This window comes from Spermophilus citellus, assembly GCF_964194105.1.
Source record: "Spermophilus citellus genome assembly, chromosome: 4".
In the NCBI taxonomy this organism is placed as follows: domain Eukaryota; kingdom Metazoa; phylum Chordata; class Mammalia; order Rodentia; family Sciuridae; genus Spermophilus; species Spermophilus citellus.
Window position 1 is genome coordinate 127,976,881 of NC_138185.1, and position 24,537 is coordinate 128,001,417.

At 37.4% G+C, this 24,537-nt stretch overlaps 2 protein-coding genes across 4 annotated transcripts in view; one reads left to right on the forward strand and one right to left on the reverse strand.

The window, feature by feature from the left end:
- Positions 1–2,295: 2,295 nt before the first annotated feature.
- The window catches only part of LOC308646119 (RNA polymerase-associated protein LEO1), a 30,931-nt gene continuing 8,689 nt past the window's right edge, over positions 2,296–24,537 (forward strand). For 2 of the 3 annotated variants that reach the window (XM_081288724.1, XM_081288725.1), the window contains exons 1-8: positions 2,296–2,449; positions 10,387–11,142; positions 14,104–14,208; positions 14,875–14,969; positions 15,878–16,023; positions 16,788–16,872; positions 22,683–22,777; positions 23,383–23,517. In XM_081288724.1, coding sequence (XP_081144850.1) covers positions 2,392–2,449; positions 10,387–11,142; positions 14,104–14,208; positions 14,875–14,969; positions 15,878–16,023; positions 16,788–16,872; positions 22,683–22,777; positions 23,383–23,517 — 1,475 coding nt within the window. In that variant the 5' untranslated portion in view covers positions 2,296–2,391. Of the gene's footprint in view, positions 2,450–2,470; positions 2,649–10,386; positions 11,143–14,103; positions 14,209–14,874; positions 14,970–15,877; positions 16,024–16,787; positions 16,873–22,682; positions 22,778–23,382; positions 23,518–24,537 lie in introns of those variants that run through there. The other variant, XM_081288723.1, reaches the window with a different exon arrangement.
- LOC308648474 (molybdopterin synthase sulfur carrier subunit-like) lies at positions 18,347–18,851 on the reverse strand. Its single transcript, XM_081293236.1, has one exon. It carries the CDS (start codon positions 18,822–18,824, stop codon positions 18,558–18,560), a length of 267 nt encoding a protein of 88 aa, XP_081149362.1. The 5' UTR covers positions 18,825–18,851; the 3' UTR covers positions 18,347–18,557.

Sequence of the window (24,537 nt, forward strand, 5' to 3'; positions counted from 1 at the left end):
AATGTGATATGATAAATATTTGAGACTACTTTTTCTTTTATTAGATTCAGGATCACTGGTATAATTCCTAGGTCTTTGATGTACTTTGAGTTAAGTTTTGTGCATGGAGAGAGATCAGGCTTAATTTCATTTTGCTGCATGTGAATTTCTGGTTTTCCTAGCACCATTTGTTGAAGAGGCTATATTTTCTCCAATATATGTTTTTGGCTCCTTTGTCCAAGATAACTGTATTTATTTATTTTTAATTTTAATTTTTTTTTTTTTTTTGAGAGAGAGAGAGAGAGAGAGAGAGAGAGAGAGAGACTGATTTTTTTTTTTAGTTTTCGGTGTACATAGCATCCTTATTTTGTATGTGGTGCTGAGGGTTGAACCCAGCGCTGTGCGCATGCCAGGCAAGAGCACTACCGCTTGAGCCACATCCCCAGCCCAAGATAACTGTATTTATTTGGGTTTGTCTCTGTGTCTTCTATTCTGTACCATTGGTCTACCAGTCTATTATAGGTGCCAACACCATGCTGTTTTTGTTACTATTTTTTTTTTTTTAAAGAGAGAGTGAGAGAGAAGGGAGGGAGGGAGGGAGGGAGGGGGAGAGAGAGAGAGAGAGAGAGAGAATTTTTAATATTTATTTTTTAGTACTCGGCGGACACAACATCTTTGTTGGTATGTGGTGCTGAGGATTGAACCCGGGCCGCACGCATGCAAGGTGAGTGCGCTACCGCTTGAGCCACATCCCCAGCCCTGTTTTTGTTACTATTGCTCTGTAGTATAGTTTAAGGTCTGGCATAGTGATGCCAGCTGCTTCACTCTTCTTGCTAAGGATTGCTTTGGAGATGTCTATTTCTTTAATAACTGAAATTTAATTAAAGTTTCCTGAAGAGACCTGACTCTCTAATGTGCAAATATTTCTTTGAGCCCCTGTAAAGTTAGGGAATTTACCCAACACTAACCATTCATGAAATTCAATTATTGTTGGCCTATAATGTACATCTGTAGTAACATTTCCTACCAAAATCAAGACTTTTCTTGTTAAACAAAAAATCCTCTGAATAGTTTTACTAGCTGCCAGTTGCAATCCATTAAAAGTCATAAAATCAATGTAGTGGGCTGCACTGCCTACCAGTATTTTAAAAACATAAAACCAAAATGGAATCGAATATAATAGGAAACCTCAGAATTCATCTCAGTATCAAGGGAAATAATGTTTCATGAAACATTTGTTTCAATTTTACATAGTATGTACATAAAACAGGTTAGGATGGAAACTTTATGATGTTTAAGAAACACTGTTGTTGGGCTAGGATTGTGGCTCTGCGGTAGAGCACTCGCCTAGCACTGCCCAGTTCGATCCTCAGCACCACATAAAAATAAAAGCATTGTGCTGGGGAAAAAAAAAAGAAAAAGAAACACTGTTGTAAAGCTGTGCTGGTTAAAAAGTGGGTTGACAGCTCTTACTTTCCCCCTCTCCTCTCTCTTCCCTCTCTCTCTTCTCTCTCTTAAAAAAGAAAGAAAAAAATGGTTAGAAGAAGTCTCTTTCAGTGGATCAAGAGAGCCTTCCTTTTCCAAATACACACATCTATCTGTCTGAGGTCAGATTTTCCAACATGTTTCAGTTCAGCCTAAACATTTCCCATAGATTGAATACAGAAGCAGGAATGAGAATTCAGCTGTCTTAAGTCACATATTAAAAGACAACTTCAAATCTGTAATTTTTTAAAAAAGAAAACAGTCATTTAAAGTTTAAAAAAACAATTTGTTAACATGTTTACTTATTTTGTGGTACTGGGAATTGAACCCTAAGGCACCCTACCACTAAGCTATATCCCCCCAGCCCTTTTTAAAATTTTGAAACAGGGTCTCGCTTAATTGTTTAGGCTGGTCTCGAACTTGAACGTCCTGCCTCAGCCTCCCCAGTCCACAAGATTACAGGCGTGCTACACATATTTTTAAATGAATATTTAAATATTTCTGCTTTAATTACTATAGTAAATATCAATATCTATAATCCACATAGCAAAAAAGTCTCTGGAAACCTCCAATTTTTAAGAGGGTAGAAAAGCTCTGAGACCAGCGACATTTGAGAGCCGCTGGTAAGAATGCAAGCCAGGGCTTCAGGCCTGCTCAAGTAGTAGGTTTAACCCAGACGGAGGCCCTTCTCCCGAGAGCCCCAAACTTCACCCACCGTCCCCGCCGGGAACAAGAATCCCAGCCTACAGGCACAGATATTGACGAAAGGGCGGAGCTTGCCTACTGAGAGAACGCGAAAACTAGGTCACAGTAGGAAAGAAGTCCTTTAATCAAATCTTTGCGACACTGTCGCGTTTCGTTGGTTCCGTGTCGTAAAGAGAGGCGCGGAGCCGCCCCCAGCTGAGGCAGCAGTGGAGGTGCGCGGCAATGGCGGATATGGAGGATCTCTTCGGGAGCGACGCTGAAAGCGAAGCCGAGCGTAAAGGTGGGATCGGCTAGGCTTCGGAGGAGGGGTGAGCGGTGGGAGCCCGTCAGCCGTCCGGTTCCGGTCTGCGGAGGCTCCGGCACCGCCAGCATGAAGGCGCTTCCTCCACTCCTGCCTCAGCGCCCCCTGCACTCCTGGCGGTGCCATCCTCTCCCGGCGGGCGGGGATGGAGAGACAAACGCCGAGTCTGCGCCTCCAGGTTCTGGTGACTTAGGAGCATGCGGTTCCTGGGGAGTACCGGGGGCTCGGGGCAGTGATGGAGGCTCGGGCGAGCCTGCGCAGCCCAGGGAAGAACTTTAGGGTCTTGCTCTGTCCTGCCTTGCACAGGCCAGCGAGAAAGGGTTGTTTGTGAATGAATGTAAATGAGATGCTTAAGATTACGGGTTTGAGGTAGACGAGTTTACCAAGGGGCTCAAACTGTCCTCTGGAGTGAAACCAGAGCTTGGTGTGTTGGGGAGACGAGATGTCTGGATGAGGGGTCCGGGAAGGGGACCAGGATGGAGCTACGCGTTAGGCGTTATGCACGGGAAGTAGGGTATCTTTGGAGAATGTGTAGTAGAAACGGCAGAATTTCCTTAGTCTGTGTTATTAGTTTTGGGGGAGCATATTGGGTCTGTTTGGAGAGGAGTGATGAAAGATTTGCTGATGAAACGAATGAATGGATGTATGTTTATGGTGGATGGAAGTTTTTTTACCACGGAAATGGTGGGAATTTGGATTTGAAAGATGAATAGAAAGAATTTGAAGTGAAAAAGGGCCCAAGACCAAGTTCAGAATTCTTGCAATCCTCCATGCTCAAAGTAGTGTACCTACATGTATTTCTTCCTTAGCTAAGTGCATTGTTTTGTCCCCCTCCCAACATACTTGTTTATTTTCTTCAATTTCTTATACTTAATTTTATAAAGTGTAGTGAAGGGAGCACTAGGTGGAGGTACATAAAACTGAATTCTAGCGTGAGGGCGCTAACCCAGATGGTTATCCAGGAGATTCTAGTTAGGAAGTATGGAAGAATAGAGCCCCGTAAACTAACTCTTGTTTCATTACTTTCACCCTCGTTTTTTCTTATCTACATTCCTTCAAGGCACAGTTCTATGTGAGCTCTCTCATGACTTACACGAAGTTGTTTATTGATCTATATCATATTCCAGTTACTTTACTGAGTGCTGGGGATTAAAATATAGTCTCCTCCTTAGTTTACATTAATACTTAGTGCATATTTGATAAATAATTGGATGGGTAGAAGCAATCATTTAATAAGATGTACCCTGCAATTTTCTGTTGCAAACTCATTGTAAAAGGAAGTGATGTGTAAAGATGGTTGGTTCCCTGGTTTTATTTTTTCTTCTTTTATTTATTTATTTTTTCCTGTAGTGGGGCTCCAACCCAGGGCCTCATGCATGGTAGGCAAGAATTTTACCACTGAGCTACATTTCCAGCCCTGGATTTCATATTTTTTTAATTAAAAAAGTTTTAACCTTCTTCTAAGTCCATTGCAGCTTTTTTCTATCTTACTATTATATAAATGGATTCTCTAGGATTTACTTCCAAATCTGGTGTGCTGTCCTTGAAGACTGCTGTTGGTCCTGAAGATAGTGGGACTGTAACAGGGTAATTGCTCTGATGCCTAGCATATTTCATTTCTCTGGGCTATGAGAGTTGTGGGAAATTACTACATCTGACAAGTTTTTCATGATAACAATTGGTAGAATTCCTATCTAGACCCAATGGGTTTCTTGTGTAAATGTGCCAGGTCTTTCTTTATTCTTTCAACAGTGTTTTGTATTTTTTCTTGTGTAATCCTGCTCTTTCTGAACTAAATTTATTACGTTTTTTGTTTGTTTGGTATTAGGGATTGAACCCAGAGCTCTCTACCATTGAACTAGATACCTAATCCTTTATATTTTTTATTTTGAGACTGGGTTTAAGTTGCTGAGGTTGGCCTCAAACTTTAAGGATCCTCCTGCCTCAGCCTTCTGAGTTGCTGGGATTACAGGCATGCACCTGTAATGCCCGACTTATTTTTTTTCTTTTGAATACTATTACAAGTGTAATTGTTCTCTTAATTTTATTTTTGATTGTTGCTGGTGTATAGAAATACAAGTGATTTTGATATGTTGATTTTTCATCCTGCACCCATACTGAATATATTAGTGATAACAATTCTTTGGTGGATTTTTAGGATTTTCTACATAAAAGATCATGTCATCTGTGAATAGTTGTACTTCTTTCCAGTTTGGATATCTTTTGTTTCTTTTTTTTACCTAATTGCCCTTACTAGTATTTTTTGCACAGCTAAGAGTGGTGAAAGTAGAAATTATTGTTTTGTTCCTGACCTTAGGAGAAAGCATTTAGGTTTTCATCATTACTGTGATTTTAGCTGTGGGATTTTTGTAGATGCTCTTTATCAGGTTGAGAAAGTTCCCTTCTATATTTGTCGAGTGGCTTTATAATGAAAGTGTGTTCAATTTTATCAGATTTTTTTTTTGCAGACAAAAAAATGAAAAAAAAATCACAATTTTCTTTCTTCACTTTTGATATAAGGTTCCACTTTAATTGATTTTTAGATGTTGAACCGTCCTTGTGATGCTAAAATATATCCCACTTAGTTACGGTGTATGTGCTGTTGGATTGGATTTTTTAAAATTAATTTTAGCACTAATATTCTTAAGGGATGTTTGTTTGTAGTTTTCTTAATGATATCTTAGTTTTCTCATCAGGAATAAGTTAAAAAGTGTTCCCTCCACTTCAGTTTTTTGGCAGAATTGAGAAAGATAGGTGTTAATTCTTCTTTAAGCCTTTGATAGAATTTGCCAGTAAAGCCATCTGGTCCTGGGCTTTTCTTTGTTGGAAGATTTCCTATTACTGATTCAAACTACTTGTTATAGGTCTATTCAGATTTTCTATTTCATCTTGAATCATTTGTAATAGTTTCTGTGCGTTGGGGAATTAATCTATTTCATTTAAGTTTTCTAGTTTGTTGGCATATAATTGTTTATAGAACTCTTGTATAGTCATTATTTTTGTAAGGTCCTCATTTTTATTCTTTATTTTAGTAATTTGAGTCTTCTGCCTTTTTTTCTTGTCAGTCTGGCTAAAGGTTTGCCAATTTTGTTGGTGTTTTCAAAGAATGAACTTTTTAATCTCATTGATTTTTCATTGATTTCTTTTCATTGTGTTTCTATTCTCTATTTCATCTATCTCTTTGCTAATCTTTATTATTTCTTTCCTTCTACTTGTTTTGGGTTTAGTTTTAATTTTCTGAATCCTAAGGTTGTTGATTTGAGAGTTTTCCTTTCTAATGTAGGTATTTACAGCTGTAAATTTTCCTCAGGGTACTGCCTTTTCTGTATCATTTATGTGTTGTTATGCTGTGTTTTCATTTTCATTCATCTCATATATTTTCTAATTTCCCTTGTGATTTCTTCCTTAGTTTTCAGTTTTTCTAAAGTATGTTGTTAATTTCTATGTATTGTGAATTTTTCTTATTTCTTTCAGTTACTGATTTTTACTTGCCTTCCATTGTAATCAGGGAATAGAGTTCAGACTTTTAAAATTCACTAAGCCAGGCGCAGTGGCACATACTTGTAATCCTAATGAGGCAGGAGGATTGAAAGTTCAAGGCCAGCCTTGGCAACTTTGACCATCTTAAAATAAAATAAAAGACTAGGGATGTAGCTCAGTGGCAAATCACCCTGGGTTCAATCTCCAGTAACAAAACAAAAACTACAAACACAGTTTACTGAGAAAACAAAACAAAACAAACTTATTGAGACTTGTTTTGTGTCCTAACGTAGTCTGTCCTGGAAAATGTTCTATATGAAGTTGGGAAAAATGTATATTCTGCCTTTATTGGGTGGAGTGTGCTTTTGATGCCTAGTAAGTCTAGTTGGTTCATAGTGTTGTTCAAGTCCTCTCCTATATTTCTTTATTGACCTTTTGTCTAATTGTTCTATCCATTATTGAAAGGATATTGAAGTCTCCCCAACTATTATGTCTATCAATCTACCCGTCTCCCCTTAATTCTGTCAGTTTTTAGGTTATATGTAATTGTTACATCTTTATGATAGATTGACCCTTTTATCATTTTGTAACACACTTTTTGTCTTTTGTAACAATTTCTGCTTTAAAATCCATTTTGTCTAATATTAGTATAGCAGTCACAGCTCTCTTTTGGTTACTATTTGTGGGATCTTTTTCCACTCATTCACTTTTAACTATGTGAGTGTTTAGTTCAAAAGTGAGTCTCTTGTAGATAATGTGTGTGTGTGTGTGTGTGTGTGTGTGTGTGTGTAAGCGAACGTGTGTATTTGGATCACTTTCAATCCATTCTGCTAATTTCAGTTTTTTAATTGGAAAGTTTAATTCATTTGCATTTAAAGAAATAATTATTGATGGACTTCTGCCATTTTGCTTCCCCTGTTCCCCAGTACTAGGGATTGAACCCAGAGATGCCCTACCACTAGGCTACATCCCCAGCCCTTTTTAAAACTTTTTAAAAACTTGAGACAGGTCTCACCATGTTTCCCAGACTGGCCTCCAGCTTGCCTAGGTTTCCCAAATCACTGGGGTTACAGGTGTGCGCCACCACACCTGGCCAGATTCTAAATTTTTGTTAATCTGAGAATATCTTCATTTTTTCGGTTTGTTTTTATTTAGGACAAATGCACATAATAAAATTAGTCATTTAAGGTGAACAATTCAGTTGTATTTTGAACATTTATAATGCTGTATAATCACCACCTCTTCTAGTTCAAAAATAGAGCCTCATGTCTAGTAAGTACTTAACTCCTCATTTGCTCCTTCCCCTAACCCCTGTCACCCTCTACTTGCTTTTGTATCTATTTTTATTTTTTCTGAAAATTTCATTTAGTAGAATCACATAATGTGAACTTTTGTGTTTGCCCTCTTCCACCTAGCATACTGTTTTTGAAGCACTTTTGGGGGGGGGGGGTTACCATGTATTGAACTCAGGGTCACTCGACCACTGAGTCACATCCCTGGCCGCGTTTTATGTATTTTATTTAGAGACAGAGTCTCACTGAGTTGCTTAGCACCTTGCTTTTGCTGAGGCTGGCTTTGAACTCCCAATCCTCCTGCTTCAGCCTCAGCCTCTCAGGCTGCTGGGATTACAGGCGTGAGCCACCGCACCTGGCTCCATTTCTTTTCAAAGACTGAACAATATTCCATTCTACATATATATCCCAAATTTGTTAAAGCGGTCGTTTGTTAATGGACATTGGGTTGTTTATACCTTTTGGTCATTTGAATAGTGCTATCCTGGACATTTACATATAAGCATTTGTTTAGTAGGAGTGGAATTGTGGTGTTATAAGGTAATTCTTTGCTTGGCTCTGAGGAATGGCCAACTTGTTTTCTATAGTGGTTAAGCATTTTTTTAATTTTTTTTTATTCTAATTTGTTATATATGACAGCAGAATGTATTACAATTCACATTACACATGTAGAGCACAATTTTTCATATCTTTGGTCGTATACAAAGTATATTCACACCATTTGTGTCTTCATACATGTACTTTGGATAATGATGGTCCATCTCATTCCACCATCATTTCTAACCCCATGCCCCCTCCCTTCCTCTCTCACCCCTTTGCCCTATCTAGAGTTCCTCTATTCCTCCCATACTCCCCCTCCCTACCCCACTATGAATCAGCCTCCTTATGTCAGAGAAAACATTTGGCATTTGTTTTGGGGGAGCTTGGCTAACTTACTTAGCATTGTATTCTCCAATTCCATCCATTTACCTCCAAATTATTCTCTTAATGCTGAGTAGTATTCCATTGAATATATATACCACATTTTTTTTTTTATCCATTTATCTACTGAAGGGCATCTAGGTTGTTTCTGCAATTTAGCTATTGTGAATTGTGCTGCTATAAACATTGTGTCCCTGTAGTATGCTGTTTTTAAGTCCTTTGGGTATGGACTGAGGAGTGAGATAGCTGGGTCAAATGGTGGTTCCATTCCCAGTTTTCCAAATAATCTCCATTCTGCTTTCCATATTGGCTGTACCAATTTGCAGTCCCACCAGCAATGTATTTTTTTAGTTGTAGTTGGATACAGTACCTTTATTTTATTTATTTATTTTTATGTGGTGCTGAGGATTGAACCCAGGGCCCCGCATGTGCTAGGTGAGTGCTCCACTGCTGAACCACAACCCCACCCTCACCCCCATTTTTTAAAATTGGAATGGTATCGGAGGATTGAACCAGGGCTAGAGCATGCTAGGCAACTGCTCAGCCACTGAACTATGTACCCAATCCGTGACTGAACCATTTTACATTATCCCTAGCAATATACAATTGTTCCATCTATTGTTGTCCTTATCAATACTTTTTATGTCAGCACTTGGAATATGTCATTCAATGGATGCCTTTTGGCTTTCATAATTTTAGCTGTTATCCTTACTAGGGATCTCTTGTGTAGGATAGTTTACTTCTCTTTTGATGCTTTGGAAATTCTTTGTCTTTGGCAGTTTGATAACTATATGGCTAGGTGTGGATCTGTTTAGTTTATCCTACTTGGAAATGTAGATTAAATTAGGGAAATTTTCAGCCATCATTTCTTCAAATATCCTCTCTACCTCCTTCTCCTTTATCTTTGGGATTCCTTTATTTGCATGTTCTTGTACTTTGTGTCCTTGTATAATTTTTTTTTTTTCCCTACAAGTCTTTTAGGCTTTGTTTTTTTTCTGATTCTTAGGCTGGATAATCTGAATTGCCTACTATTTTCTTACTGCTTGAGCCTCTCTAGTGACTTTTTCATTTTAATTATTGTACTTTTCAACTCCAGAATTTCAGTTTAGTTATTTTTCATAGTTATCTCTATTAATATTCTGTTTTGTAATACATCATTTTCATATCTGTTCTTCAGGGAAATTTTTTATTTCAGGGACAGTTTCTAACCTTTGTCCTATGTATGGGCCATTCTTTGTTTCTTTGTATGTCTTATTATTTTGATTGATAACTGGTATTTTGTATATTAAAATATGACAGCTCAAGCAATCATTCTCCCTCCTCCATGGGATTTGTTGTTGCTGGTTGTTGTAGCAGTAGTTGTTCATTTATTTAGTGGTTCTTTTCAACTAATTTTGATGGATATTGCCACTGAAGTTTCTGTTCCTTAGTGGTCAGTAGTGTTTGGATAGGAATTTTCTTAAATGCCTAAGACCCACCAAAAACCTCCTGTTTTTTGCAGATTGGCTCTATGTATGTGTTGGGGGCATGCTTTCAACCAGGCAGTTTACCAGGCAGTTTACAATCCTGCCCTTTCCCTGCTTGTGCAGAGCCTGAAGAGGGTGAGAGCTTAGCATAGCTTCTCAGTTCTTTCTTCATCATGCAAATAGCCCTTTCCTCTCAAGGTTTTTTGTTATTCTACTGTTTGTTCCAGCTGCTATCCGTTGACCCAGGCTGAGGCAACTAGGACATTTGCCTATTAATGCTTTGGTCAAACTCCAGGTAGCTGTGTCAACACTGGGAGAGTTTCAAGTTAAGTGAGATAAAGGCAACTTTTTGAGCCAGTTCTTCAGGGAGCCACCAGAGGGGTCAAAACTAACAATTTCAATTCTTTGTGAATGAGGTCCATTCTCTTTCCTCCAGTAGTGGCACCTGTACCAGAAATGTAGGCTGTTATCTTCAAGGCAGAGTTGAGCTAGGGAACAGGACCAGGTAAGCTAAAATACCAAGAGTTCTTTTTCTTACCAAGATTTAGCTAATTTTTTTTAAACTAAGCATTCCCCAGGTTCCTGCAACTTTTAGTTAGTCTCCAGAGTACTGAGAAAGTTGATTCTAACAGTTTTTGCCAATTTCTTTCTGGCTGTTATGTTGGAATGAACTTTTGGGGTTCCTTACTCTGCCCTTTTTGGTTGATGTTACCTTATATTTTTATAACCCTTATGTTACCTTATGTTTATATCATAGATTCTGATTCTGGATCTGACTCAGATTCTGATCAAGAGAATGCTGCTTCTGGCAGTAATGCCTCTGGAAGTGAAAGTGATCAAGATGAAAGAGGTGATTCAGGACAACCAAATAATAAGGAACTGTTTGGAGATGACAGTGAGGATGAAGGAGCTTCTCATCACAGTGGCAGTGATAATCACTCTGAAAGGTCAGACAATAGATCAGAAGCCTCTGAGCGTTCTGACCATGAGGACAATGACCCTTCAGATGTAGATCAGCACAGCGGATCAGAAGCCCATAATGATGAAGAAGATGAAGGTCATAGATCAGATGGAGGGAGCCATCACTCAGAAGCTGAAGGTTCGGAAAAAGCACATTCAGATGATGAAAAATGGGACAGAGAAGACAAAAGTGACCAGTCAGATGATGAAAAGATACAAAATTCTGATGATGAGGAGAGAGCACAAGGTTCTGATGAAGATAAACTGCAAAACTCTGATGATGATGAGAAAATGCAGAACACAGATGATGAGGAGAGGCCTCAGCTTTCTGATGATGAGAGACCGCAGCTATCTGAGGAGGAAAAGGCTAATTCTGATGATGAGCGGCCAGCAGCTTCTGATAATGATGATGAGAAACAGAATTCTGATGATGATGAACGACCACAGATGTCCGATGAGGAGAAAATGCAAAATTCTGATGATGAAAGGCCACAGGCCTCAGATGAAGATCGTAGGCATTCAGATGATGAAGAGGAACAGGACCATAAATCAGGTGATACACTTATGAGAACCAAAATTACTTACTAGAAACTTGCAGATATAGCAGTGACCCATTCTCTTTCATTTCCATCATTACTCTTTTTTTCTTTCTGTCCCTCCATTTTGACATTTTCTCATTATATGAAATTTGCTTCTTTTGGGTCTTCCTGTTTATTCTGTCTCTTCCCCTTCTTTTCATTGGTGATCAGAAGTTAAAAAAAAAAAACAAAAAAAGAAAAAGATAGTAGTCTCAGAGAGATGTATAGTACTAGAGGAACTAGATAATTAATTGAATTGGAGCCTTTTCCATGGGTAACTATAAAGCTCATCTCATGTGAGACAAGATTTTTCTGGGGGAAAGACTAAATACCGTTGAAATATCCCTGTAAGTTAGTTGTGCTGAAATAAGGGCACTGTTCCAACTTAGCTTTTTCAGATCCAAAATTTGATAAACTAGAGGTGATCAGACTCCAAGGAATTCACTCAAATTTGTAAGAAACTAATTATAAAAATTGAATTGCAAAATTATTTGTTTCAGGTTTCTCACTGAGCATAGTATTTCCCTAGGGGCAAATCTACAGCAGATGCCAAATTATACTAATCAGGAGTTTGCCTGGGGACCATAATGTGTAGAAAATGCAAACATGACTGATGAGCTCAACAGATAGTTGAGCTGTTGCCTGTTTGGCCCATGCATTCCTACCCTATGAAGCTTGGGGTCATGACACTCATTCCCTAAATACTACAGGAAACAGATTAACTTTAGCTTCTGGATCTCCCTTTTATGATTATTATTTAGACTATTCTGCTGAAGTTAAGACATCTTCATCTGGAATATATAAAAAAAAAATAGAGATCGTGTTTCTTTTATATAAAAGTTACCTTAATTAGGTTGAAGTCTTTCTGAAGTAATATTTGGGTTGCTTCATTTTTGTAGGTGGTCAATTATATTAATTACATTTTCATCCCATCTTCTTTTTTATTTTTTATTATTTTTTTTTAGTTGTAGATGAACACAATACCTTTATTTTATTTATAATTTATATTTGTGTGGTGCTGAGGATTGAACCCATTGCCTCATGCATGCTAGGCAAGCAGTCTGCCTCTGAGCCACAACCCCAGTCCTTGATCCCATCTTTTTTTTTTTTTTTTAATATTTATTTTTTAGGTGTAGATGGACACAACAGAATGCCTTTATTTTTATGTGGTGCTGAGGATCGAACCGCCTGTGCTAGGCGAATGCTCTACCGCTGAGCCACAATCCCAGCCCTCCCATTTTCTTAGAGAGTTTAAATATGGCAGTATCTTTCTCCCTGGACCACATACCTCATTAATATTCAAAATCACATTTTCAGAGCTGGGACAGTAACTCTGTGATAGAGTGCTTGCCTAGCATGTGTGTGGTACTAGGTTCAATTCTCAGTACCACATAAAAATAAATTAATTAAATAAAGTTATTGTGTCCATCAACAACTAAAAAAGAAAAAGAAAAAAGAAACACACATATTTTTGCATTATTAGGAGAGAAGGCAGAATACTTCCAGAGATGGATATATAGGTATAGGTCTATGTAGAATATCAGACTGCCTTATATTAATACTTTTCTCTCTTTCCTTCCTTCCTTCCTTCCTTCCTTCCTTCCTTCCTTCCTTCCTTCCTTCCTTCCTTCCTTCCTTCCTTTCTTTTTGTGGTGCTGGGGATTGAACCCAGGGCCTTGTGCATGTGAGGCAAGCACTCTACTGACTTGAGATATCCCCAGACCCCTTATATTAATACTTAATAACTAGTTCAGATTAGGTAGATTATTTGTAGTGTTATCAGAATCTTTAAGACTCATACAGTACATTCTTCATACTAGCAAAGTAAGTCAAGATTGAGGACATGTAGAAGAGAATACAGCTACTTATTTTGTTTAACTCTTGGTAGTTCTGTATTGGTTTAGGGATTTTCATGAATTTTTTAGGTAAACAATTGTACCAGAACTAGAAATAGTGATATATTTGTTTTTTTTTTCCCCTTTCTAGTAATTTTACATTGCTTTTCTTCTATAATGAGTCATAAGTTTTTATTTTTTGAGACAGGGCTTCACTAAATTGCTGAGGCTGGCAAGTTGATTTTTCATTTGTTCATTTTATTATATACATACACTCAAATACTTTTGTTTTTTTCTGATGCTAAGGATCAAATCCAGGGTCTTGCTCATGCTAGGCAAATGCACAGCACTAAGATACACCTCTAGCCCTTTTTTCAGTCTGTGTATACAGTTTTATTAGTGTTAACTAACACGTTGTATGGATTTCTATGGCCACCACCAGTCAGGATACAGAATAGTTCTATTACCCTAAAAAACTTCCTCATGCTATCCCTTTTGTTCTCATATCCTCTCACTCTTAACCTCTGGCACCTGCTGATCTGTTCTTTCACTATATTTTTGGCTCAGAGAAAGCTGTATAAATAGAATCAGAAAGTGAGTTTGTAACCTTTTTATATTAGCTTCTTTCACTAAAATGCATTTGAGATTTAGCCAAATTGTTAAATATATCAATATTTCTTTCTTCTTTTTCTTCTTCTTCTTTTTTTTTTTTTTTTTTTTTGGCGGGTGGTGGTGGTGGTGGTGGTATGGGGGTGGGGGATAAGACCAGGGATTGAAGTCAGGGACACTCCACCACTGAGCCACATCCCCAGTCCTATTTTGCATTTCATTTAGAGACAGAGTCTCTCTGAGTTGCTTAGTGCCTTCCTAAATTGCTGAGGCTGGCTTTGAACGTATGATCCTCCTGCTCTGCCTCCTGAGCTGCTGGGATTACAGGCATGCACCACTGCACCTGGCCTCAATAGTTCTTATGTATTGCTAAATTGTGTTTCATTTTGTGGATGTACCACAATTTGTATATTTCCAATGTTACTTTTAGAACAAAATTCAAAGTTATGATGCAGTTGGGATTATGCAAAATTTCTAATTATACTCTTTTAGAATCAGCAAGAGGCAGTGACAGTGAAGATGAGGTGTTACGGATGAAACGCAAGAATGCAATTGCATCTGATTCAGAAGCGGATAGTGACACTGAGGTGCCAAAAGGTACTCCTAATTATTTCTTTTGTATGTGTATTTCCATACCTATTTTTCCCTTTAACTGCATGAGAATGGGTAAATAGAATTTAATTTTGCTGATTTTATCATATAGATGAACCATCAATATCCTGGCCTTCCATGTACTTCTCCTTTTTCAATAACCATGTCCTAGACCATGTCATTGTTAATAAGTGTAACTTCTATAATCTCAATTTCAAGTAGTCTGCTTTCTGGCCCACCTTTGTTGATTGGTTTATATGAATTATCATTCATTGTTTTTTGCCTGCACCTAGATAATGTTCTTGTGAAGATGGGTCCTGCAGATATGAATATACAATTTAGAAACTTGAGGGACTTGTATAGACAACAGGCTTATACAGAGTGCTTAAGCTCCAACTAGACAAGAAGAAACATTAGGTGTCCTGGGGAGTTAAGGAAAAGTGGATAAATAAGTATGCAGAAAATAGAAGGAAAAAGAAATGTCTCTTATGCAGCTTTGCCTTCCCTCCCCACACATAGGCTAGTCAGATCTTTGACAGCTAGTATCAGAGTTGTGTTTTGGGTGATTTTCTGGTGCTAGTTTAAAAACCTTGGGGATATGTTAAAGTGATCAGCTTTGAAGAATCTTAGTTATAGATATTAATTCTGTAAATTTTTTTTTCTGCATTGAAGATAATAGTGGAACCATGGATCTATTTGGAGGTGCAGATGATATATCTTCAGGGAGTGATGGAGAAGATAAACCACCTACTCCAGGACAACCTGTGGTAAGTAAAATGATTAATGTGAGCTGAGCCCCTTATTTAAGATTAAGAAAAAGTTTCAGAAGTGGGCTGAGGTGTAGTTCAGCAGTAGAGTGCTTGCCTAGCATGCATGCCTGTAGGTTTGATCCTCAGCACTGCCAGTAAACAAACAAGTAACAAAAAATTCAGATGAAGGGTCTCTCTTACTCCAGGAAGAGGAAGTTGATAAATGAATCGTAGTAGGAAAATAAGATAAATAAATGAGTTTCTTAAGTTATATAGGAAATTCTTGATTCTAAGGAGGAGTAAAAATAACCACCCAACATGAGGTGGTGCTTTGCCTTAGGGGGCAAGTCTTGTTTGGATCTGTGACCTGAGAACCACTGACTTTTGTTTTTCTTGCTCATGCAAAGAAATGTATGCTGTATCTTTGACTTTGATTACTAGAGTGACTTCATATTGAAGTAATAATTACTTTCATACTGGTTTTAAAAATTTTTTTGGCTGGAACTGAGGATTGAATCCAAGGCTTCACTCATGCCAGGCAAGCACTCTCCCACTGAACTATGCCCCTAGCTATACTTTGTTGATGATTATTTGGAAGATAAATTTTTCATAAATGAAATATTTTTCTTGTACTGATGGCTTTGTTTCCCCTAAGGTGTTTTGGGGGTAATTGAGTAAGGATAGGGATTTAGGACTGCTTTTTTTTTTTTTTTTTTTTTTTTAATGGTGCTTGGGATCACACCTAGGGCCTTGTGCATACAAGGCAAGCACTGTACCAATTGAGCTATATTTCCAGCCCTTAGGACTGCTTTTGCCCTAAAGTGATATCCAAAAATGTTTCTTGCTTACCTGAATAAAGTGTGAAGGACAACTAGGGAGTCAATAAGGTCTCCGAAAGCTCTAAAATTCTATGACTCTTTCACTAGGATGAAAATGGATTGCCTCAGGATCAACAGGAGGAGGAACCAATTCCTGAGACCAGAATAGAAGTAGAAATACCCAAAGTAAACACTGATTTAGGAAATGACTTATATTTTGTTAAACTGCCCAACTTTCTCAGTGTAGAGCCCAGGTAAGGGAATTAATTAAAAATTTTTTCTGGATGTTGAATAGCAATATGTGGAGTGTTGATATTTTTCTCATTATACATTGAGTTGGCCAATGATAGAAATGGAAAACTGGTTGTATATCTCAGAGAAAAACAAATCAAACATCCTGATGTAGAAAAATTATGGATTACTAATAAGGAAGACTTTTGATGCTTGTGATTATTTAACATTTTAATTTGCTTATGAATTAATAGGCATCAAAATTCAAGACACTTTAAAATTTGTGAGCCCTAAAAAAACTGAAATTGAGGGTGATGAAATTTGCTAGAGAAACTACAAATGTCCACTGTATTAGCTATTGTTGATACAGAAAAGCTAATAATAGTTAGGGACAGTTGAACATTACTTATAGGTAATCTTAGTTAACTGTCGAGTTCTTGTGTGATTTAAATGTTTTTTTCCCTAAGCAAAATGATGTGGAAAGTTAGAGTAGCATGGCCTATTCTTTAGAAGATTTCCATAAGAATAAAAAATATTTTGAACATTTAACCTTACTTTTACTTTATTTCAAATAATATATATTAACTCCAAATTTTAAGAAGTTATGGTAATTTGAAAACTTCCTTGAAGTTGAGCATGGAGTCATTTGACCATTATAATTTTTGAAATTTTATTTTGATTTTTTGGGGGTATAATGGTGTATATTAATAATATATATCATTATATATAACAGTAATATTCTTTATAAAATATGATTAATAGTTTACATTAAAAAAACAATTTTTAGACCTTTTGATCCTCAGTATTATGAAGATGAATTTGAAGATGAGGAAATGCTGGATGAAGAAGGGAGAACCAGGTTAAAATTAAAGGTACCATTTCATACTTTACTCTTTTGTTATTGGTACTGGGTATTGAGCCCCAGTACCAGGAGCACACTACCACTGAGCTACATCCTCAGCCCTTTTTATTTTTTTACTTTGAGACAAGATCTCACTAAATTACTGAGACTGGCCTTGAGTTTGTAGTTCTTCTGAATCGGCCTCCCTAGTAGCTGGGATTATAGGCATCGGCCTATATGTCTGGTGAGACTTGCTTTTGAAAATGATTTTTTTTTTTTTTTTTTTTTTTTTTTTTTTTATATTTCTTGTTCTTGCAACCAAATGAATTGTCTGCCTTTCCAGGATTTTTTTTTTTTTTTAAAGGAAGAAAATATATTCTTTTCTTTGTAAAAGTGTTACTGGTTTATAATTTTCTTGCTGTTATTCTTTTTGGTGTCTGCTTCCTTCAGATTAATAGTACTGTAGATAAATATTTAGAACTACTTTCAGATGTACTATGGTAAAAGTTTTAGCAACTTCCTTAGGAGGAAATTCTTCAGACTCTTTAATCTATAGTTAAATCACATATGAAAGGAAAGTGTATTACTAGTACCTAACACTTCCTTACGTGTCCTTTTCTCTTTTTGTGCGCTTTCAGTCATTCCTCTTGATCTGTGAAAAGGCAATTATATTGTACTAAATTCCCCTTTATGTTCTTTTTGATACCCTTTACTGTCTCATTATCTCTATCCAGGGAAAGCCTTTGATCTTCTTCTAAGTAAGGAGGGTATAGCTTTAGATATGTTAGAGCTGAGTTGTACCAAGAAAAAAGAAGCAGTTCAATCCATGATGCTGAAACTGGAGCTATACATTTTATTTTTATTTTTTACTTTTGAAGATCATGGGTTTATTTAGGTTTATTTTTTTTAAATATGTATGTTCTGAAAATATATAACATACAATATCAAAACTGACAATGACTTTCCAGTTCGACCAATATGAGATTTGAGTTTCAATTGAAAATTAGTCATGAGGGATATGATATATCTCCATAGACATCTCTCAATTATCACAGTTCTTCCCTATTGCTAGCCCCAAGTAATCCCTCATCCTACATACCCACGTATTTTGCTTTCTTTTTTGCCATTTGTCTCACAGGTATAACCTGTGCTTCAGTAAACTTCAGTAAACTGTGGAGAAGAAAGATCAAAATGTGATCAACAATAGAAGTTTACTAAATTTAGGATTCAGTGCTCGAAAAAAACATAAGTGATTAACTGTTGGTTGCCCAAAAGCATTCTTTGTATATAGTTCCTTTTTCCATATGGGCACCCTGGCTTTTAAAGTGTCAATGGCATAGGTGATAGCTTCAAGGATGCAGCCCTGTGGGCTGAGGACACAGCAATAATTATGCTTGCTTCAGACACTGGAACCAAACCAAGTCTATGGAACACTGCTATGTGCTTCACTGGCCATTTCTGCCTAATGTCACTACAAATTTTTCTGATTTCATTTTCTGCCATTGGTAGATATGCTTCATATTCTAAGCTAATGACTTTTTTTTTCCTTCAAAGTTATTTCTTGTAGTCCCTACAAACAGGGATATTGCCCCACAGAGAGGAGATGTCACTAACTGGAGACATCATCCACAGAAAGTTTCTCAGCAGTAAATTTTATTATGTCTTTAGATGTCTCTTCAACTTTGTCCATATCTTTTCTAGATAGTTCAAAAAACACTACCCTCCACTAATGGGGGGGATAATGGCAATTTCGTCTCCTGGGTGAAGGAGGAGGAGCTGGTCTCCCAGCTCTACATATTCTTGATGAACTGCAAATATCACTTGATTTCTAACATCAGCCAATCCAGGATGCCGAGTTTCTATTTCATTCCACAGTTGCAATGCTTTTATTTCTTGTTGCACAGAAACGGTCTTTGAACAAACTCCTGTTATTTCAGCTCTTTTTGCAAAATATAATATTTCAACCTGGCATCGAGGCACCATCCCGGCAAGGACACTTTGCTCAAATTAGACCCGCTAAGGCCACATTTTATTTTATTTTATTTTTTATTTTATTTTATTTTTTTAAGGCCACATTTTAAATTCTTAAATCTGAAGGATTTCTCATAAGTTTTTTATTTGCCAGTGGATATTATACATGGTATTTCAGTGTTAAGAAGGGGCAGTTTGGCATTTTTAGAGTTCAGGAAGTTGAGTTTTTACATTTCTACTAATACCATCTGTCCAAGTGTGGTAGATCAAGTACCTAAATAATTTTGAGCAAGGGGTATAGGGCTTCCCAAGCTTTTCAATGAGGCTTCACTGCTTCTCTCTCTCTCTCTCTCTTTTATTTTTTGGTACTGGGGATTGAACCCAGGGGTACTCAACTACTGAACCATATCCCCATTCCTTTCTTTATTTCATTGAGATACAAGGTCTCTAAGTTGCTTAAGTCCTTGCTAACTTGCTGAGGCTGCCTTTGAACTTGTGATTCTTCTTCTCAGCCTCCTGAGCTGCTGGGTTTACAGGCATGCACCACTACAACCGACACTGCTTCTCTTCTTAATGGAAATGCAAATCAAATAAGAAAATGGAGATTAAACTAATGCCAGTGATTTGCTTAAGATCACACAATTAATAGAGCTACTCCTTAGATCGTGGGTTTTTTTGTGTGTGTGCTGTCCTCCCTCCACCACCCTTCAACCATTGGCCCATCTGTTAATATTTCTTTGGAGGATATGTATGTATTCAGTTGTGATTAGCAATATTAATTTCCCATGGCTCTTTTAATGCCTCTGGCCTTATTCTCCTGTTTTCCATTGTTTCTATCCTTTTTATAAATTTATTTACTTTTTATCTATTCATTTATTTTTGCATTTTTTCTTTTTTGTATCTGTCATAATGTAATAGCAAGTATCAATTATCTATTATATATTCCATTGTGGGCATCAGAATTTGGAAATAAATACCTTACTCTAAAGCCTCAGTGCTTCAGAGTACAATATATCAGTATTTAATGTAGACTACTGTCTTTTAGAACCTGGGTGTGTGATTAAAACAAAAAGAACCATGGACCTTTTGTTCCTTCCTTCCTTCCTGCCTGCCTGCCTGCCTGCCTGCCTGCCTGCCTTGTACTGAGGATTGAACTGGGGTGGGTTTGGGGGGCGGTGGGCACTACCACTGAGCCAGCCCTTTTTATCTCAAGAAGTTTTCCACGCTGGCCTTGTGCTTGAGAGCTTCCTGCCTCAGCTTCCCAAGTTGCTGGGATTATAGGCATGTGCCTCACTACCCTCCCTCCCTCCCTCCCTCCCTCCCTCCCTCCCTCCCTCCCTCCCTTCCTTCCTTCCTTCCTTCCTTCCTTCCTCCCTCTTGTAGTTGGACACAACACCTTTATTTCACTTGTTTATTTTTGTATGTGGTGCTGAGGTCTCGCATGTGTGAGGCGAGTGCTCTACCGCTGAGCCACAACAGCCCCTTTCATTTCTTAATTAATGTTTAACACTAGATTTACCAGTCTTGAGTTAATTGGTAGCTGATATAATGGCACATACACCTGTCAGCCTTAGCAATTTAACAAGACCCCATCTTGAAAAATAAAAAGGTCTGGGAATTTTTGTAGCTCAGTGGAAAAGCACCACTGGGTTGAACCCCTAATACCTTCCTTGCCCCTGCCACCCTTCTAGTCTCCTAGGTCAAAAAGAGTTAGTTGATTAAGTAGTTAATTCTTTAATCAACAAGCAATCAGGTACAGATTATGTACCTCTTTGAGGTCATCTTTAGAAATACTTTCATGAGTCTTTCATTCCAATAGGACAAGACTTAGCAGTGTGTTTTAATTATTATTATTTGAATCACTTTATTGAGTAGAAAGACTGGAAATGTATATAGCTCATAAGTAGGGCACTTGTTTAGCATGTATGAATCCCTGGGTTCAATCCCCAGCTATATTAAAAAGGAAAAAGAAAGCAAGCATTTTTCAAAATGGCTTCTCAGTTAATAATGCCAGTATATATACTTATAGGTGGACAACCTATTTTTTTATGAGAGGGAAAACAAGTAAATAGTGACAAATTGTTTTAATTCCTTATTAAGGAAAATTTCAAACATATATAAGGCAAAAAGTATAATGAGTTCTCATGTGCCCATCACTCACTTTAACAATTGTCAAATTGAATAATCTTGTTTCATCTGTCTTGATACTTACCTTCCTCAGACATTTTTTTTAAAAATTGGTACTAGGGATTGAACCCAGGGGCACTTAAACTGGAGCTATGCCCTTATTTTATATTTTATTTTGAGACAGGGTATTGCTGAATTGCTTAAGGCCTTGCTAAATTGTTGAGGCTGGCTTTGAAAGCGTGATCCTCCTGCCTCAGACTCCTGAGCCACTGGGATTATAGGAGTGTGCCACTGTGCCTGGCATCCCCCAGACTATTTTGACACAAATCTCAGATATGATATCTAATTTAAGAGTGTTATTGAGACCTTTAATCAGCTGACTTTATATTTGCTTATTTAGTGAGGAATGAATAAGGAGGGGAAAAACTGGAAGCAAACCATTAAGACACATATGCAAAGACATTGATATTTAACATAGTGGAGATCCAAAATATCTAACTGGGAATGAAAACAGCTGTTTTTATGGTTGATGGTGGAGGAATAGGGAAGTGTGGTCAGTTTTCAAAATGTTGGCTTCTTTTTGTTCATTCTTATTCTTTTTAACCTTATAAGTGTACCCACCCCCTTTTTTTTTGTTCTTTACTGGTATTTTAGTGGGTTTCTAGGGTATATCAGTAATAAATTTCATGAATTAAATGTGCTGTATTTTCCTGGAAGACTCACTGAGTTGTTTTTTGTCTGGGGATTGAATCCACAGGGGGCTTTCCCACTGAACCATGTCCCCAGCCTTTTTTTTTTTTTTTTTTTTTTTTTTACTTTTTATTTTGAGACAGGATCTCTCTAAGTTCCTGAGGCTGAACTTCCCATCCTCCTTCCACCTCCCTAGTCATGGGGATTATAGGCATATGCCACTGTGCCCAGCCTCACTGAATTTTTAATTTCATTAGTAGTGGTTCTCATTTTCTAAATCTATCTGGTGGGAAACACTATGCGGTAATACAAAATTTGTCTCTCAACCTATTCAAATCTGGGGTTTTGATTTTCTTAGATTTTACCAGTCTTAGATTTTCTTAGATTTTACCAGTCTTAAAAGAGTTAATTAATAGCAGATATAGTGGTATATACATGTAATGCCGGCCTTAGCAATGCTGGGAGCTTCCCCACAAATTTTAAAAAATATTTTTTAGTTATACATAGACACAGTATCTTTATTTAGTTTATTTACTTTTTTAATGTGGTGCGAGAATCGAATCCAGTGCCTCCCACATGGGAGGCAAGCACTCTACTGCTGAGCCACACCCCAGCCGCCAGAGCTTCCCCATTTGTTGGGCAAGTTGGCCAAGTTTTTTGGTCTCACTTCTAGAGTTCTTAGTTCCGTGAGACAACTTATAAACTTATAAGGATCTTAGCTCTAAATTTGACGTGATGGCTCAAGTTTTATCTCCTGCCCTCACAGCTCTCAACTGTTGCTCTTAAATTATTCCAGGGCTGCTGGAGATTTGTGTCTGCTCAGATCCTCTGTTTCTGATATGGGGAACTTAGAAATTCAGATAAGCTTATTTTTTTTCCTGTTTTTTTTTTTTTTTAATACCACTTTAGGTGATTAAAGTAAGATGGTCTCAACATTGTCTCTTTCTCTGTCACTACCTATGTGTGCTTCTTTTAAGATCATGAGTCTTTTGAGAAAAAAGGCTTGAAGGCAGTTGAACTATAGTTTTCTAAGGCATATGTATTTTACAACAGGTAGAAAATACCATAAGATGGAGGATACGCCGAGATGAAGAAGGAAATGAAATTAAAGAAAGCAATGCTCGGATAGTCAAGTGGTCAGATGGGAGGTGAGTACAACATGCCTGAAGATTATTGAAATCCCCAGAATGGGTTAAGAAGGAGCAAGTTATGGAGTAGGATCTTATTGGGGGCTCTCTCTCTTTTTTAAAGAGATAGGGGTCTCACTGTGTTGCCTAGGCTGGCCTCAAGCCTCTAGACTACTCAAACCATCCTCCTACCCCAGCCTTTAGAATAGCTGGGTCTTTAGGCATGCACCACCATGCCCGACTCAGGGCTACCTTGAGTTTCCATTAGTTATTTCCTGTGATTACATAGAAAACCTGAGAGAAATAAATAGGTAGTTGGAGGTCATATAGACTGGTGGAAAACATTAAGAGTATGCCAAAATGTAATCATCTTATTTGGAAAAGTTAGACTGCTTCCTCAGCCCAATTATCTTTTGCTGGGAACATGGTAGAGGCTGGGCAAACACCACAGCAGGTGTTACTCCTGTGTAGTCAGCCATTTTTAAAAAATCATATATAACTTCTTTATTCTCTTCATTCTTTGTGAATTATGTAAAGAGAGAATGCAGCAACTGAATTCACATTTTTAGTGAAGTGTATCATGAAAGCTTTGTGACTTTAACATGTGAAGTGTTTCTTCTCTTCAGCATGTCCCTGCATTTAGGCAATGAAGTGTTTGATGTGTACAAAGCCCCACTGCAGGGTGACCACAATCATCTTTTTATAAGACAAGGTACTGGTCTGCAGGGGCAAGCCGTCTTTAAAACAAAACTCACCTTCAGGTAACTATTTTTATCAATGTACTATTTGCTAATGGTAAAAAGCAGTAAAATATAGGTGTTTCTATAGTGCCTGACTTTTGGTTAATGTTACCCTACAGTATAATTCACCAAGGACCAAGAATTGATTTTCAGTTCTGAAGGCCCAAAACCTATTTTGTAAAGTACTGTTAGGAAACCAAGTTATATTAACCAGAATTACAAGAGACTATTTTGTAAATCAGAAATTCAATTTATTACCAGTGATTATTATAACTGCCAAAAGGTGTAACATGCTTTTCTTTGCTAGTCCATGTGCCTTTTTCAGTAAAATTGATCTGGTAGGCCAGTTGATAACTACAGGTAGTTTGTGTGCATGTAATCAGAAAGGCATTAAGTTGTCAAATATGGGGCCTGGGATCCTCTCGTTGCCCTGTGCTGCCACATCCAGTGTGACTGTAGAAGTGTCCCCAAGCAGACTGGAATACACAGGTCAGCTAGTAAGGGCACTACCCTTCCTTAGACTGAGTTGTTTATCTTTTCCTGATTATAATCAGATCATTCTCCTTGGATAATGCTGATCTTTAGAGGGGACACAATAATGTTGGTTATGATTTAGCTATTTGAGAATTGTTAATGGTCAAAGGATAGACTTTAGAATCAGACCAGTATTTGAATTCCCTTTCCACTTGTGTAACCCTATACAATTTTTGTTCCCTAATCTATAAAATGTAAAATGTAATGATTATGTTATAGGATATCTACGGCAATTAAATCAAATATTGTGTGAAACACAAAGCATAGTGCCTGGTACATAGTATCTAATTAATGTTGCCTAAGCTTATCCATTAGTGCTTTTAGAAGGTAATCATGCTATACAAATCCTTTTGTCTTCCCCAGGCCTCTGTTTTTCACTTTACCCATGAGATAAAAATGTCTTCGTAAACTATATAATAAATAAAGTTCACAGTTCCTAACATAATATATTTAGTTTGGTGTCCCTGCTTATTTTTCTGATGCATAGGAAATTATCATTGACTTCTT

Excerpts from the sequence above, each read along its gene's own strand:
- LOC308648474 (XM_081293236.1), bottom strand. The coding sequence starts at position 18,824 with ATGGTGCCTCGATGCCAGGTTGAAATATTATATTTTGCAAAAAGAGCT.